The 16,824-nt window shown below is 45.1% G+C and overlaps 2 protein-coding genes across 2 annotated transcripts; one reads left to right on the plus strand and one right to left on the minus strand.

Moving 5' to 3' along the window:
- Positions 1–128: 128 nt before the first annotated feature.
- Positions 129–1,873, minus strand: EDB93DRAFT_1100824 (uncharacterized protein; the record flags this gene model as incomplete). The annotated part of the gene is made up of 6 exons (XM_041447044.1): positions 129–332; positions 399–528; positions 823–923; positions 1,031–1,279; positions 1,332–1,502; positions 1,694–1,873. The coding sequence occupies 6 exons, from the start codon at positions 1,871–1,873 to the stop codon at positions 129–131; spliced, it is 1,035 nt and encodes a 344-aa protein (XP_041311776.1).
- A 14,208-nt stretch (positions 1,874–16,081) lies between these two features.
- Positions 16,082–16,705, plus strand: EDB93DRAFT_1077837 (uncharacterized protein; the record flags this gene model as incomplete). Its single annotated transcript, XM_041445342.1, has 2 exons — positions 16,082–16,419; positions 16,450–16,705. Coding segments are annotated over 2 exons (594 nt in total), but the record flags the coding sequence as incomplete, so codon positions are not given.
- Between the last annotated feature and the right edge of the window lie 119 nt (positions 16,706–16,824).

Consider the following 16,824-nt stretch of genomic DNA (forward strand, 5'->3'; position numbering starts at 1 on the left):
AACATCGAGTACCAAATGTTTACTGCCGAATATCGAACTCCGAGTTCCGGATTCCCCATTACCAATTCCCGACTCCCAGAACATAACTACCAAGGTCTGAGTATCAACACCCGAGTGCCGAGACCCGATTACTGAGCTCCAAATATCGAGTTCTGAGGTCCAAGCATCGAGTACTGAATGTTGACTGCCGAATATCGAACTTTGAGTTCCAGATCTCCATTACCAATTCCCGACTCCCGGCATTTAACTACCGAGGTCCAAATATCAAGACCCAAGTGCTGAGACCTGGTTACCGAGCTCCTGGCCTTGATGACTGTCGATAGGATCTGAGTCTAAATACAATGATAGCCATCGCCCCAGTACCATTTTCAAATTTGTACAGCAGCATTCATACTTACATTTCTTTGCTTCTCTGTGCCCTTTTGACTTGTAGGTTCCTTTTGCAACAGACCGTTCTTCTTAGCATTGCCTAGCGTAAGGTCAATGATATTGTCTGTGCTACTCCAACCCAGGGCCGGCCTTTTGTAACTGCGCACCACAACTGAAACCCCACTCCCTCACGCTGAATGTGTTGGTTCTCGAGTGTCATCAAGAGACATGGAAGGCTCTGGACAGTTATTGTATGCATCCGCTATGGATTTCGGACCTTGAGTGTCATCAAGAGAGATGGTTCGTACTTGGTAGTCGAAAGCAGGTACTGATGCGGGTAATTACACTTTCTACTTGTTTCATCTTCCACATGGTGGTAGGGTTCGTCAATACACCCTAGCCCATCCGCATGAGGGAACCCCGGCATAAATATGAACAGAGTCCCTCATATACCATGCCCACCCAACCCTATCCCCCTCCATCTCATGAACCCCATGTCTGACAATCCTTCCGGAAAATCCAATCATACACCCGGGATTGTACCCGAACTCCAGCTGAAGGCTTGGCATGCTCATCCGAGCATTAGAATAATTCCCCACGGTGGTGAGAATATTGAAGCATTCAGGAATTGATAAATGGTCTCGATGATATGGGGTTTGACATTGGAAATGATGGATAGCGTGTTAAACACAGATGCCCAGTACTCCAGGATCTTGGACATTCTTGGCAGTTCCTTGCTTTCTGCCTTTTCTCCGAGGCTTGAAAATGTTTGTAACCCTGCCCAGTACTGCTCCGGATGCATGATCCTGAGCGCTGCTGATGCGATGGCTGCCGGCCTTGCAATGGCGTTTAGGATTCCCTCGGACAATGGTCCCTTTAATGATGCAGATACCTCCGGGTCCGCTAGATTCTATGGGATTGGTGTGCTCAACTACCGAAATCATCATCCTATCAAATCTTACCTCGTGCCCCTGTTGAAACCATGCCGGAGATAAATTAATGCACCCGGCAGGTAGGCCAACATCTTCCAAGTGGTGTTTGAACCACTCCGGATTGGTTCGCCAATTCCCATCAACCTTCACACTTCTTTCCAGACTCGGAGACAGCAAGTCGGTGGCTGCCCAAATTTCCTTCTGTGGTTACCATTTGGTATTTAATATATATTGAGTAACAATGTATATCACACATGGAGATCAATTTGCTATATCTTGCAATGTTGATGTTCATCTGAACTGTGATGAAGGAGTTTGAATGATCAAATGAATTTTCCGAATCTGCAGGAAGACCCACTCAGATTTTTATATGCCTTTATGAGGCGATCTACCAATCGATCGCAGGCCATTACTAGATCAGTGTCTAGGTTAGGAGAAGGTATCACTGGGTCTCCTCCTGTCTTCTCTGCATTGAATTTCTGTGCAGTATATTCACATGCCTCGTGAGTCACTGTCAGGGCCCAAGTGCGCCAGAGGCTTATTTCAATTGCAGAAGTGGAAGAACCATTCATGATGAAGTCGATCTTGGGAAATCAGAAGCTGAATGCTGGTCGCCCAGAGGTTGGTGTTAAAGGGGGTGGAGATAGTCAGGATCAGATAAGGGAGCCAAAATACCAGATCATTGGAAGTGTGCTGGATATCAGATATTCGTTTGTCGACTCCCGGGGCTCGGATCTTGGCACGCTTCACTCAAATTTCGGTAGTCGGAACTTGGCATTTGGCGTTCGGTAGGTGGTGAACATGAGGTTCTGATAAGAGAACCTTCCATGATGTTGGCTGTCGAAGATATATTACCACCCATTGCTCAATGAAATACCCGATCATTGGAAGTGTGCTGGATATCAGATATTTGTTTATTGACACCCGGGTCTCGGAACTTGGTACACTTCACTCGAATTTTGGTAGTCGGAACCTTGCTTCTCATACAGCAATGCAACAGTAATGAACATGCAGCTGCAGGAACTCATTACGCTTCACCCAAATTAGCTACTCAGCAATCGGTACTGCATTGTTTTACAATTATCATTCACCTGTGCCCACCTGTCTATATTATATACCGCCCTCGGCCCACCCATCTAATATAATATATCCCTGGGCCCACCCGTCTATCTGATACCCACCTTCCTTGACACTCGGCCCACCCATCTAAGATAATATATATCTGGGCCCACCCGTGTATGTGACACAATGTACCCTCAACCGGCCCACCCGTCTATCTGATACCCACCTTCCTTGACACTCGGCCCACCCATCTAAGATAATATATATCTGGGCCCACCCGTGTATGTGACACAATGTACCCTCAACCGGCCCACCCGTCTATCTGATACCCACCTTCCTTGACACTCGGCCCACCCATCTAAGATAATATATATCTGGGCCCACCCGTGTATGTGACACAATGTACCCTCGGCCGGCCCACCCATCTAATATAGTATATATCTGGGCCCACTCGTGTATGTGATGACAAGTACCCTCGGCATACCCGTCTCTCTGATACCCACCTACCTTGGTACACCCATCTACATAATATCCAACTACCTCGGCCCATCCGTCTATAGAATATTCATGTCCATCGGCCCACCCATCTACTCTACATATTCCACACATGGGCCCACCCACCTCCATCGAAAATAATATCCCTCCCAGCACATCCATCAACATCGAGGATATACATCACATCGGCCCATCATCCGCTGGCCCGTCTTATACGGGATATTATGTAGGTCGGGTGACCTGTATAATACGGAAATATGTCACTGTAATATGTGTCGGCACATCATACAATGGCAGTTCCAAGTATTCATGTGTTGGCATTGGAATTTGGCCCGGGCAACTTCCAGATGGCTAACCTGGGTCCTAAACAAACTTGTGATGTAAAAATACCAATTTGTTAGGTCAGGCTGCTTAAGCAAGGTCCCTGTCATTGCAAGCAGCTTTGTGAGAGTGGGATTATGTGGAGATTAGCTGATAATTGCAAGAATCTGTCTGGTAAGCTCTGAATGTTCTGTCCTTGAAAGCCTGATGTCTCACTTCATTATATTTGAACCTCCATCCAAGTCAGCTCTCACACTTCTCGTTCTGTCATTGTTTTGTTTTCAGTTCCTCATAAGTCATTGGTCCCTAGATCTCTCTTCCCGTTTCCTTGCCGTCCAACAGAGTGCAATGTTCCTTTCGAAAGTACCGTGTTGTATTGTTTCTCGCAGTGGGCTCTGCTTGTGATTCTGGATACTTCACAGAGTCTACAGTCTCTACACGGATGTGGGTTGACACCTTCCTTCTTGTGCAGAGCTGCAGACTCGGTCTCTATCTTGCCCTAAACTTGGGAGGACAAAATGGGGCGCAAACCAGCGACCTTGCATTGTCTATGAAGTCCCTCAGCCATTATTTGTTACAAGAACATCTAGACGCTTGGGCCCCTACCATTTTTCTCCTAATCCTCCTCGTATCAGCCCTCGCATCATACCCTTACCCCGACCTTACCCTTGTCATCCTCGTCATCCTTGCATTCCCATTTGCTCTCTACCTGTCGCTTCAGCAGAGCCAGTACATCTGGCCGGATCCTTTCACTGACGAAGCATATCCATGCTCTGTTCCACCACCTGACTGATCCTGTGGACAGTCCTCTTGCCCTTACCGTCTGGACGGTAACCTATGAGATGATGCATGATGCATCCCCTTTGCCCTCTTCCCTTTCCTGATCTCTGACTCAGTGCGCAGTCGCACATGCAACCTATAGATAGCTCCGCAGCTGCACGATCGTGCCTCTGCGCGTTTCACTTCTTATTTCGACTTTTGACTCACTTTCTTATCCAGCACGTTCTGCCTCGCCCGTGTCTCAACGCGAATGTGCTTTCCTTTTATGGTTACACCCTTTACCGATTACTTCTCTTGGTAGTACGAGTTATCACCCACTAATACTTCTCTTGTCCTCTATATAAACTCGCTACCATGTACTATATTCCCTAGCTTGAATCTACTTGGTTCTTGACCTCCTACTCTCACCAGGGTGATCCTTCTGCCTAGCCAGCAGTCTATATTCTATCTTCTTATCTGCTCCTTGCGGATAAGCCTATAGTCTCGATCTTTACTCATCAACTTCGTCGACGAGCAAAGCCCCTGTTAACTAGTCGGACTTCTGTCCTTCTAATTAACGACAATCTTACGATCAACCTTCGGGTGTCGTAAGCCTAGGCTGATATAGCTTATTGTCTCGCACCCGCTTGACATAAGCTACCCGATTTGGACATAGGCGTTAAATCTTACTTGCCGAAGCTTCGCCAAGTAAGACCCCTAACCTTGGGCTAGCCCAAGGACGTCCTCGACCATTGACGACACGTGCTCTGTTTGAGTGTCACCAACAGATACCATCCAAGTCATAACATTATTAGCTTCTGAGGTGGTGCCTGCTTTCCAACCTGCATTGCACCCATCCCCTAAGCTGTCCATTTCATCAGCGCATCGGAATAGTGAGTATGCTCTGACTGGTATCATACACTTGACCCAGTGGTTATCAGTTTGGTGTTCGCATGTTTAATGGCACATGAACTTGTTTGGGTCTGTGCTTTGCTGCCAATCTCAACCTCGACCAACTGGTTACTAAGCTTCTATCAATTGAACAGGAGATCTGGACATTGTCCAATACCTTACTAATCTATCACAACGCTGGAAGATGGTTCTGTCATAGGCATGATGACCTTGTATGACACGGTTGATTGGAACTTTGCTCCAATATCCCGTATGTGAATCTAAACATCTGTGAGTGACTCAGTAGTTTTACTGTGCTTTGCACTGATTGGCACCTTAGACATGGCATTTGCCGGATCACCGGTACTCAATGTTCAATGTATGTCTGAGATCTAGAACCTTCTAACGTTAAGCTGCGGAAATTAACTCTTAAGATAAGGCTAAGCCAATGCCAAATGCCAAACACCTCAAAATGAAGTGCAAACGCGCAGCACACAAAACACCATAAACACAAACCATTGTTATCCTTGAATATTGATTGTCCTAGGTGTGTGGGACCTCTGCATTTATGACATTTTATAGCTCATTATCATTATCATATCACATTTTTGTCCTTTGTCGGTGATATCCTTTGTCTCCTTTATCAGTTATGACCTTCCCTTTGTGCCGACGGCCAGGATAACTGAGCCACTGAGGCAAGTTCTTTTTATTTATCATCCACCTATATGACTTGAGACCATTCGCTCAGCACCCTTTAGCAAGTTCTCTCATCATGTTTTTGTTCGCCACAATCATGATGTCTGTGGGTTTCATGATGGGGCTTTCGTTAGGTAATATAGCCCAAAAATCTTTGACGAGGCCTCCACTGATGAGCTTTTCAGGCCAAATCATTATACAGTATCTTCATATCACCTCACGTATTGAATCTGTTGCATACCTACCCGAACACCTTACTCTTGTTGAAGCTTGCATCCATAAACTTACCAACACAGTCCAAGCGCTGAAGGAGAAATGGAACAGCCTCATCCCTCTAGTCAAGCTGCCAGTAGAACTCAGCTTTATGGTTCTGTCCTTACTTGTTGCAGGGGATGAGCCGGATGTCCAAAGCCTCGTACTTTGCAGTCAAGTGTGCCGTCAGATGCGACAAATATGCCTAGACTGTCCATCCCTCTGGAAGGATGCTATGGACATGTTGGCCTCTCCCAGATTAATGGCACTAATATTATGACACTCTATGCCTCTTCCTCTCAGTATCTTTATCAATTTTGCGCAGTGGAACCCTGAAGATTCACAATTGCCCAACTGCGCTACAAATCTCAGCCTCGTAGCCTCCTCTCTTCACCAAATCAGCAACTTCCATCTTCATGCATCACTGTCTGCCGTATCTGCAGTACTTTCTCAATTTCCTCAACACACTCCTGTGCTGGAGACTCTGTACTTGTGAGTATCGCGCATGATGGGCGACGTAGATCACATCCTGCAACTACCTGACACCCTTATGATACTTGATGCGCCTTTGCTACACAAACTCTGCTTATACAGATGCTCTTTTTCGTGGGACAGATTTAATTTCACAAACCTGGTGGAATTACGCATTGTTGACTTCCCTGACAAAGCCAAACCATCTCTTACAACCGTCCTTACGGTCTTGTCAAACCTCCTCTCCATTCAAACACTTGTTATGGTAGAAGTCTTGTCGAAACTCAGCAGCACTCCCGAGCAACATGCCAATCCAGTGCAGTTGTCATGCCTCCAATTTTTATGCATTCACTGCACCACCATGGATTGTGCAATCTTTCTCGACATTATTGCAACAGAGGAACTCAGGGTCTTGGACCTTGTTTGCCAGGATACTGGTCAAAATTTAATGGCAGCAGAGATGATAAAATTTCACTCAGCCCTCCACGTGAAGACAAGGGCTATGGATGTGCGTGCTGTGTCCTTGCACTGCGACTTCGACAGTGTCCATCTAATTGGATTGACTTTCACGGAGTCCAATTGTGAGGACTTGCAGGCCCATATCATGATCGGTTTCACTTTCGCTCAGATTCAAACTAGAAATGTCATATTACACAGACTCATTGCCTTTACTAAAGACATCAATTCCCCTTGAGTACAGTGCCTGCGGTTACATGTGGATCCAGTATATCAAGTTGATATCGACGATGCATCCTGGCATGCCATATTATCTCCATTTTCCTCGGCCAGTCACTGTTACAACTTGGATGGTATCTGTTGGCGATGCTCAAACAGAGCGTGTGTCGTCAACGGTCGAGGATGTCCTTGGGCTAGCCCAAGGTTAGGGGTCTTACTTGGCGAGGCTTCGGCAAGTAAGATTTAACGCCTATGTCCAAATCGGGTAGCTTATGTCAAGCGGGTGCGAGACAATAAGCTATATCAGCCTAGGCTTACGACACCCGAAGGTTGATCGTAAGATTGTCGTTAATTAGAAGGACAGAAGTCCGACTAGTTAACAGGGGCTTTGCTCGTCGACGAAGTTGATGAGTAAAGATCGAGACTATAGGCTTATCCGCAAGGAGCAGATAAGAAGATAGAATATAGACTGCTGGTGAGGCAGAAGGATCACTCTGGTGAGAGTAGGAGGTCAAGAACCAAGTAGATTCAAGTTAGGGAATATGTTACATGGTAGCGAGTTTATATAGAGGATAGGAAGCGTATTAGTGGGTGATAACTTGTACTACCAAGAGAAGCAATCGGTAAAGGGTATGACCATAAAAGGAAGGCACGTTTGAGGTGAGACACGGGTGAATCCTGAACATGCGGATAAGAAAGTGAGTCAAAGATCAAAATAAGAAGTGAAACGCACAGGGGCACGATCGTGCAACTGCGGAGCTAAGTATAAGTTGCATGTGCGACTGCGCACTGAGTCAGAGATCAAGAAAGGAAACAGGGTAAAGGGGATGCGTCGTGCATCGTATCATAGGTTACCGTCCGGACGGTAAGGGCAAGGGGACTGTCCACAGGATCAGTCAGGTGATGGAACGGAGCATGGGTATGCTTCGTCAGCGAAAGGGTCTGGTCAGATGTACTGGCTCTGCTGAAGTGACAGGTAGAGAGCAAATGGGAATGCAAGGATGACGAGGATGACAAGGGTAAGGTCGGGGTAAGGGTATGATGCAAGGGCTGATATGAGGAGGATTAGGAGAAAAATGGTAGGGGCCCAAGCATCTAGATGTTCTTGTAACAGTCACCTTCACCTCAGCCAGCCTCTGCGGTTGAGTATCCTATCATGCTTGGTCAATGATGCTCAATGAGCTCTCAGGTTAGCTGCCATTGACCCAACACAGTCATGCATCCTCTTCCTGCTTCTCGATCTACTGGATATCTCGCCTGAAGTTGAAGGGCTGGAGTTAGAATTGGTACAGCGGTGTAAAGAGTAGATCTGGGCTGGGCTCTACTGAATGTGAGTCCCTAGTCCTGAGAGATGCGAGTATGCTTCGTCCCAAGAGACAACCTAAGAACTACCTTGATAATGCAAGGGAAGTCTTATACAGTCAGAGAGTAGACAAGATATTGGAAGTAAACCTCTTTAATGTTCGTCCGTAGTTCCGAGACTACTTCCGAAGTACCAAGAAACTTGTCCAATGTGACCGAAGGTCGTCCGAAGCTGCGAAAGTGTTGTCCAAAGCAGCGCGATGCCTTCTGAGGCTTGCGAAAGCTGTCCAAAGGTCAATATATGTCGGTATGTCGATGTGTCGAATAACAGTATAAGACTTTGTGAAACATCTGAAGTCTGGAATGATGCTAATCTATCGGAACTCAAGAATAAACGAAGTGCAAAATTGGCAGCAGTCTAGCCAAACAATCGTTCCGAATGAACAAAGATTGATTGCGCAGTTACGATTATACCGAGGTGACTCTACTAATTACTACTCAAAGTATGGGAAGTGAAGTGAAGTATCAGTAGCCAGCCAGCGAGATTATATCCTACTTCCATGAGAGACCAGAATCCATAGGCGAAACTAGTAGCAAGATAAGCAAGTCCGAACCTATGTAATAAGCCGCGAGGTGTGCAGGAATGCAAGTATACATGTAATAAGCCGTGATGCATACTGCTTATACGTATTCCGAGGCTCCTGACAGGATGCCGATAAAATTTTATCTGTGTAGCACTAAGACGTAGTCAACATATAGTTAGAATAAGGGAAAACGCACCAGCGAAGTCAAAAGGACGAGGATAGGACATGGTATGGTAACTTGCGAGGTTTGGACGGGCCTCAGAACATGAGAACTGCCTGCAGAAGGTTCGGACAAGTGTGTGCAGCCTTCGGAAGGTCAAGGGAGGTCAGGGAATGGTATGAACATAGGTGTTGGATTGCCTGGTTCCGAGCCCAGCACTGTGACCATCATTACAGCGGGTCTTACATGAGTTTAGCACAATGAGAGGTGCATATATAATGGCAATGGGAGAATTGCGCTGACTTGAGCATAGGGTCAATAGTCGTAGGGTATGCAAGTGAGGCATAAAAAACTGTCCGCAAAATGTAACAATAAGATTACAATGATAGTCGAGAGCAATACAGGAAGTTGGGACTCACCTATGGGACCAGGGGCACTGGATTGGTTGGATACACTGACGCTGATGGTGACATCCGTTTTTGTGTTGAGGACGGCTCCATGCGCTGGCCGCATTGATAGAACACTGCGTAGATACTATCAATTAACTTAAAGAAGGAGACTAAACTAACATTGAGTAGATACATGTAATCTTTGCTGGCAGTCATTGATATCAGTAGTGCTTTCAGTCTCTTGACGGGAATGCAACTGCCAATTCGTTATCTAGAGAGATGCATCAGAGATGAGTGAGCACAGTGAGACAGAACAAAGAAATTTACTCTGAAGCACGCTTGCGTGACTCAAACATATCGGACATTTGGAGGAGTTGGGTGCAATGTGAAATGAAGTCATAGCATATCCATAGGACTAAGCAGAATTGTTAGATCAAAAGAAACCGGAGTAGATGAAAAACAGTTTACTGTTTGACACTGATACACATCAATGACGATAGCTGCACGAGAGCCAGGTTTTGGAGTCTCAGGAGAAATAAGAGATTCATACTCTTGTGTGCCAAATTTGTATACAGTTCCTAGCAAAAAAATTTGCATACATTTGCGAGTCGTCATTTGAGAGGGAGTGTTGGAAGTTGGTACAAACAACGATAATTGTTAATGTCACACGTGACAGCTTACTTACATAATCACACTCATTTTGTTTTCTGTTCTTCGTACTACCGTGACTTGATACCTCCTAGTTGCTTGTATAGGTGAGATACATTTGTCCATTGACTATTTACTTAACTAATACTCTTATATATAGTTTATGTCTTCTATGCCCTCTTGATGGCACGACTTTCTTTGTCCACTCTGTCTTGTCATGTTTGTAAGAACAGGGAACTTGAAGGAAGAGAGGCCCAGGGATGCTTTGCCTCAATGAAGCTGATGTAAGTTCAGTCATTTCATTTTTAATAAATACAAACAAGGGCTCTGTTGACGAGAACAGGTTTCCTGAGGATACAAAGATCTGGAATTGCAAACCTCTTGATGGTGCAACTTGCTTTGTCTACTCCGTCTTGTCATCCACTCATGGCATGCTAAGAGTAGAGTGTTGAAGCTGTTAACGGACAAGTCAGCGCTTCAGCAGTGATTGACGTTTGTGCATGTGACGTGGCATCCATCTACTCCTTGTTATCAGTTGCCTTTTTAAATGTTCTCGGTGTGTATCTCATAATCTGTGGTTAGCTCTTTAACTCATCTGGTCTATCATAGTTATTGGTCATGTCGATTCTGGTAAATCTACCACCACCAGTCACTTGAAGTTGACCTGTGCAGTGGCATCGACAAGTGTATTATCGAAATGTTTGGGAAGGGACCTGCTGAGCTTGGCAAGGGTTTTAAATATGGTGAGTGAATGCAACCGCCCATACTGACTTGCTTGCTTGTTCCCTCTAAAGTCACTGACAATGAGTCCTTCGCTTCCTCGGCTTCATATCACTCACTAGCATTGATACTCTCTGGAAGTCCGAGACCCCCAAGTACATGGTTACTGTCTGACGACTTTCCAAGTAGCTGTATGCTCAGGTCAGCATCCTCAATCACCCTGGTGAGATTGGTGCTGGTTACACTCCATCACCCATACTGACTTCCTTGCTTGTTCCCTCTAAAGTCACTGATGATGAGTCCTTAGCTTCCTCGGCTTCGTATCACTCGCTAGCATTGATACTCTGTGGAAGTTTGAGGCCCCCAAGTACAGGGCACTGTGGTTTCTCCAAGGACGTGATTACTGATGTGTACAAGCTATTCTCATCATTGACAGAGGTACTGGGTTTGATACATTCCTGTGGCTATCAAATATCTACTACAGATCATCCTCTTTGTTGTCCTCTGTGTTCGCACTGCTAAAACATATCAATGTTGTTTAGTTGTGCCTGGCTGGGGCTTAAGAAGATTCGAGGCTTCAAGGCTGTCTCAGTCCTCTCGTCCACCGGCCAGGGCTTGAGAAAATTCAAGGTCACCATCTCAGTCCTTTGTTTCTTGCCCTCGTCCACCAGCCAGGGCTCAAGAAGATTTGAGGCTTCAAGGCTGTCTCAGTCCCCTCGTCCACCAGCCGGGGCTTAAGAAGATTTGAGGCTTCAAGGAGGTCTCAGCTCTCTTGTCCACTGGTCAGGGCTCAAGAAGATTTGAGGCTGCCATCTTAGTCCTTTTGATTCAAGGCTTAGTTGTGATTTTTAGTTGATTTTGTAGTAGTGTTTAAGACAACTTGAAGCACTAGCCATGCAGCAGCTCGAGAACCTTGAGCTTAGTGTGTTTTAATTACACTCCCTTGTTCAAGTTGAATTTAAACAAGTTGGGGTTTTCCTGATGAACCAAATACCTGCTACAGATGTGCATGTTCTGAGGAGGAACATACAGCATACATTTTATTTTTTTGTGCACAGAAAATTGTAAATGTTAATTGGATGTTGCTCAGGAGGAATATCCTGGAACCATCATTTATTTAATTTAACAAAACATGAAAAATGTCTCACAAATGTCCTATCAACAAATATGCAAAGAAACTTTTAAAGCTTTCTTCATTTTTCTAAGACAAAACATTTGTTAAATACATGATATGATCTGTTCTGTTTTTTATTAATGTTATTGGCTCAAACATGAAGTGAACGGAATGAAATAATTTTGACTATTGACACACAAAACATTTGAAAAACACAGACAAAATAATTAACGTGATTGTAAGTTGTTATTTGAAATACAATGAATGGAAAATGTAGTGTCTTTCTCGAAGGAACATGACTAATTTTTGGATCATGTCCCACATACAGAAAATATTTGATACATTGATTAAAATTTTTCAATGTTTTGACGGGTAAAAATATAAGTAGATTTCTATCTTTCAATTCAATTCTTTTTGGATGTTTGGTGAAGGAAAATGAGTTAATGCCTGCAGTGACAGAGAAAGTGGGTGGAAAATCAACCCAGAAAATAGAGTAAAGAGATAGTATATGTAAAGATGGCTAAGTGCCGCTAGGCGCGCAGGTCCGATATAGTGAGCCAAGTAAGCTAAATATAGTATGCGAGGTAGGTAATAGGGTCTCGGCTGCGCATGTAGCAGTAGGCTGAGGATTAGCGATGGAAATAATTAGTTGAAATGGGAATATAGTGTTACGACTTGGATAGTATCTGTTGGCGACGCTCAAACAGAGCGTGTGTCGTCAACGGTCGAGGACGTCCTTGGGCTAGCCCAAGGTTAGGGGTCTTACTTGGCGAGGCTTCGGCAAGTAAGATTTGACGCCTACGTCCAAATCGGGTAGCTTATGTCAAGCGGGTGCGAGACAATAAGCTATATCAGCCTAGGCTTACGACACCCGAAGGTTAATCGTAAGATCGTCGTTAATTAGAAGGACAGAAGTCCGACTAGTTAACAGGGGCTTTACTTGTCGATGAAGTCGACGAGTAAAGATCGAGACTATAGGCTTATCCGCGAAGAGCAGATAAGAAGATAGAATATAGACTGCTGGCGAGGCAGAAAGGATCACTCTGGTGAGAGTAGGAGGTCAAGAACCAAGTAGATTCAAGTTAAGGAATATAGTACATGGTAGCGAGTTTATATAGAGGGCAGGAGACATATTAGTGGGTGATAACTCGTACTACCGGGAGAGGTAATCAGTAAAGGGTATAACCATAACAGGAAGGCACGTTCGGTCGAGGTAGAACGTGCTAGATAAGAAAGTGAGTCAAAGATCGAAATAAGAAGTGAAACGCGCAGGGGCACGATCGTGCAGCTGCGGATCTAAGTATAAGTCGCATGTGCGACTGCGCACCGAGTCAGAGATTTAAGAAAGGAAAAAGGGCAACGGGGATGCGTCGTGCATCAGATCATAGGTTACCGTCCAGACGGTAAGGGCAAGGGGACTGTCCACAGGATCAGTCAGGTGGTGGAACGGAGCATGGATATGCTTCATCAGCAAAAGGGTCCGGCCAGATGTACTGGCTCTGCTGAAGCGACAGGTAGAGGGCGAAGGGAAATGCAAGGATGACGAGGATAACAAGGGTGAGGTCGGGGTAAGGATATGATGTGAGGGCTGATACCAGAAGGATGAGGAGAAAAATGGTAGGGGCCCAAGCGTCTAGATGTTCTTGTAACATATAGTGAGAAAATGCACCAATGAACATCTAAGGACATGGGGAGGATGGACGGACAGGTATACGGATGATGCTTAGGAGGGCACACAATGCGTGCATAGTGTGAGTGGCTGCATGTGGAATCTGCAAAGTAAAATATATGAAGCGCTACTGCACAAGATGTACCCTTGGGATTAGAGCTGGAGTGTGTAGGGAATGTGGGAGAATTCAAGGGAAGTGCCTGTGGAGACGCGAGGCTCTACACTGGGTCATGGTATATTTAAGTTGTCTAGCATGCACTTAGCAGGCTATCTTCAGAGCACCATGTCAGACTACAAACTTCTCACCCAGTACACCGAGGATGCCTATGCCAAAGAAGACCAAATTTGCGATTGTCCATCTTGCATGGCTGTTAAGGTCGTACTCTCGTATTAATGGATCTGATAGGGCTTCAGCCTCAGCTCGTACGCTGTGCCCCTTTCCCAAGTATTGCCCCTTATTTCAGAGAGGGAGATATAACACGTCCGGAGGATCGGACGAGTACCGTAATGATATCCGAAGGTCGTCCAGATAATGGAAGCACGCGTAAGACTAATCCAGACAGGTCTGGACTAGAAAACAACAGAGTATAGACTATCCAAAGATAGAGTCGGAGATGTAGACTTATAGGATACAATCCTTAAGTCTTGGAATGTGACAAGAGCTTAACTAGGCTCAAGTCTGGAGGACAGAAAGAGAACAAACTAAGATGATATTTGAACTGAGGTATTACAGGGCATATACAAGGGTTTATATACTAGAAGACTATCCGAGGCTATGCACAAAGTATAAGTGAAGTTTATCACAAGTTAAACATGAGTCGGAATTTAGCACAGGTTAACGGATCATAAAGCATAGCCAGAAGTCAGGATAACCGAGATACCGGGAACAAGGAATACCAAATAAAGGAATAGGCTGTGATTAACATTATATAAACAGGAAATGAATAGGAAGCTTATCGTATCTCGGATCGGAAGCAGATCTGTATATCAGATCAGATCAGATCTAGGGTCCAAGGTCCGGATGAGAAGCATGGATATATGGGATATGACAATGGCTAATATTAAGACTGGAGAGCCATGTTTTTATGTTGCAACAATTGAGCCAGGTCAATGTGGGCACTATGTGTGTGACTCCTGCCACTTGCATTACAAGAATAAACGAGCTACTTCAGTGAGACCTACTAGTATGTGATCACCATCCAATTGACGAGTCGCTGGCTTACAGACTACAAACTCAGGTTGTCAAACCTTACAATTGCAAGGCCGTGCCCCTCCTGATCCACGTACCATACAACAATCAGTGAATGCAGCACAACGAAGGTTGACACCTAATCCGCCTCCTGTGGTCACTGTACCTGGCAGCTCTCATGCTAGAGGGCCAGATGTTAGAATTCCTACATCATGGCAAGGTTCATCGACAACTCCGTTTACAGCAGGTGCCATGGGGTATTTGTTGTAACATGCACTTTACGCTGCTGAGCGTGACCACTGGGGGAAAATCACATATGCTTCATCTCTAGCAGAGACTATTTTGCTTGAAGTTACTGTGGTTCATGAAGGTGCCGGAGCTTGCAAAAAATGAGGTATCACTATCGGAGCACGTTTACATCTTAAAATGTGCTGTGACTTACTTACACTTCAGCTTACTAGAACATATGTGAGGGTAAGAAGGACATCAATGCTCAAATTGACGTGTCTGGGCTCATCAAGCTAGCTTTGGAGACTGTCGTCCCAAAGTTACGCAAATTTGGTGGAGAGTTTATCTGGCGTGTTGAGGAATTTGTGATCTGAGATGCTGCATGGGTGGACCTGTCCAATCACCCACCATCGGTTCCATATTTCTATGATCAATGCCTGCAGCCATCTCACAAAGGCACCAAATCGACTTTCAAGTCCAAACAATCTGCGCTGATGGTTGTTGTCCTGGAGGTTCAGTGGAATGAATATGAGAATTGGCTGGAACTTTGTGCAGAAATGGTACATATTTTTGAGTCTATCTGCCACTAGTGCCCTAACTATGATTTTGTGGTCCAGGAAGCTGAAGCTATCTGAACGAGTCGCACTCAGTCTAGCAAACATACCACTGCTCACACAGCTGTCAGTTGCAATGTGCCCTCCTCATCAGTGACGACTTCACTCGCTGAGAATGAGCTTTTCTTACCATCTGAGACCACTGACAATTCTGTGATGGTCTCTACCAAGAGAACCCACCAGCGTGCTGAAAGCTCCAGTGGTCTCAGTGGTACTTCATCTCCACCTTGAAAGAAGAATCCACCTCCCACAGCTTTTTGTTCACCCGATCGTGATCTACTCAAAGAAGTCTTAAAGATTGGCGGAGGTGCCAACTTAGATGTAAAGCAAGGTACGCATGTTTATCAATTTCTCATATTGCATCAGTGCTTACTAGTATTCTACAGTCTTTGGACTACATAGCAAAAGTGTGCAATTCCACCAAATTCCTACCCACAATATCACTGACCTCTTGCTACACAAACAGCATCATTCATTTTCAGTGGACACAGCTGAATCTTCCATTGGACAGCTGACTATTGATACATCGGTGGAAGGCTTCATTGGAATTGATGGCTTCAAGACTGTGAATGCTGGATGGCTGACACTCACAGCTCCTCCCAGGACTGGTCTTGGATCGGTCACTCGTCATAAGGTCATGGTCAAACGTCCATTCAAAAAAGTATTTTCAACTACTGTGAAGGCTGGACCATATAAAGTTGGTCGATATTCGCTCATTGACGAGCTATGGAAGCTATTTAGAGAGGCCAATGTCTTATACTGGTCTAAATCCTTACTAAAGCTCACATACAACTTTATCGATTGTTCCATCGCATCCTCACCTGAATCCCCACCATTCATGGTCCCACGTGTTCGATTTGTAGAAGCCAGCCTTGCATTGTGCCACAACTAGGGTGGTAGCAAGCCCAGAGCGAAGACAGGGTCAACACGGGCTGTCTTTCTCCTCGAAGAGCTCATTGAGGGTGATGATGATGTGTTTGTCAAATTCATCCACAATATGGATGCCAATCCATTGCTTGATGAATTGGACTATGGCTATGACATAGCAGAGTTTTTTGTTTTCATGCAGCATGTCCAGTACATCAAGACCGGCAAGCTAGCTTTCATATCCGACTATCAGGGTATGTCTGATTCTATACATTCAATAGTGCTGCAGCTGGAATGACACAATGTATCCAGGTAGTACAGTACTACTCACAGATCCTCAGATCCTGACTCATCCATATGTCTTTTTCATCCATTCAGATACTCGATACTGATGCCAGGATAGGTCAGTCAGCAATG

Source organism: Suillus bovinus (genome assembly GCF_016758785.1).
Source record: "Suillus bovinus strain UH-Sbo-P2 chromosome Unknown EDB93scaffold_6, whole genome shotgun sequence".
Lineage (NCBI taxonomy): Eukaryota > Fungi > Basidiomycota > Agaricomycetes > Boletales > Suillaceae > Suillus > Suillus bovinus.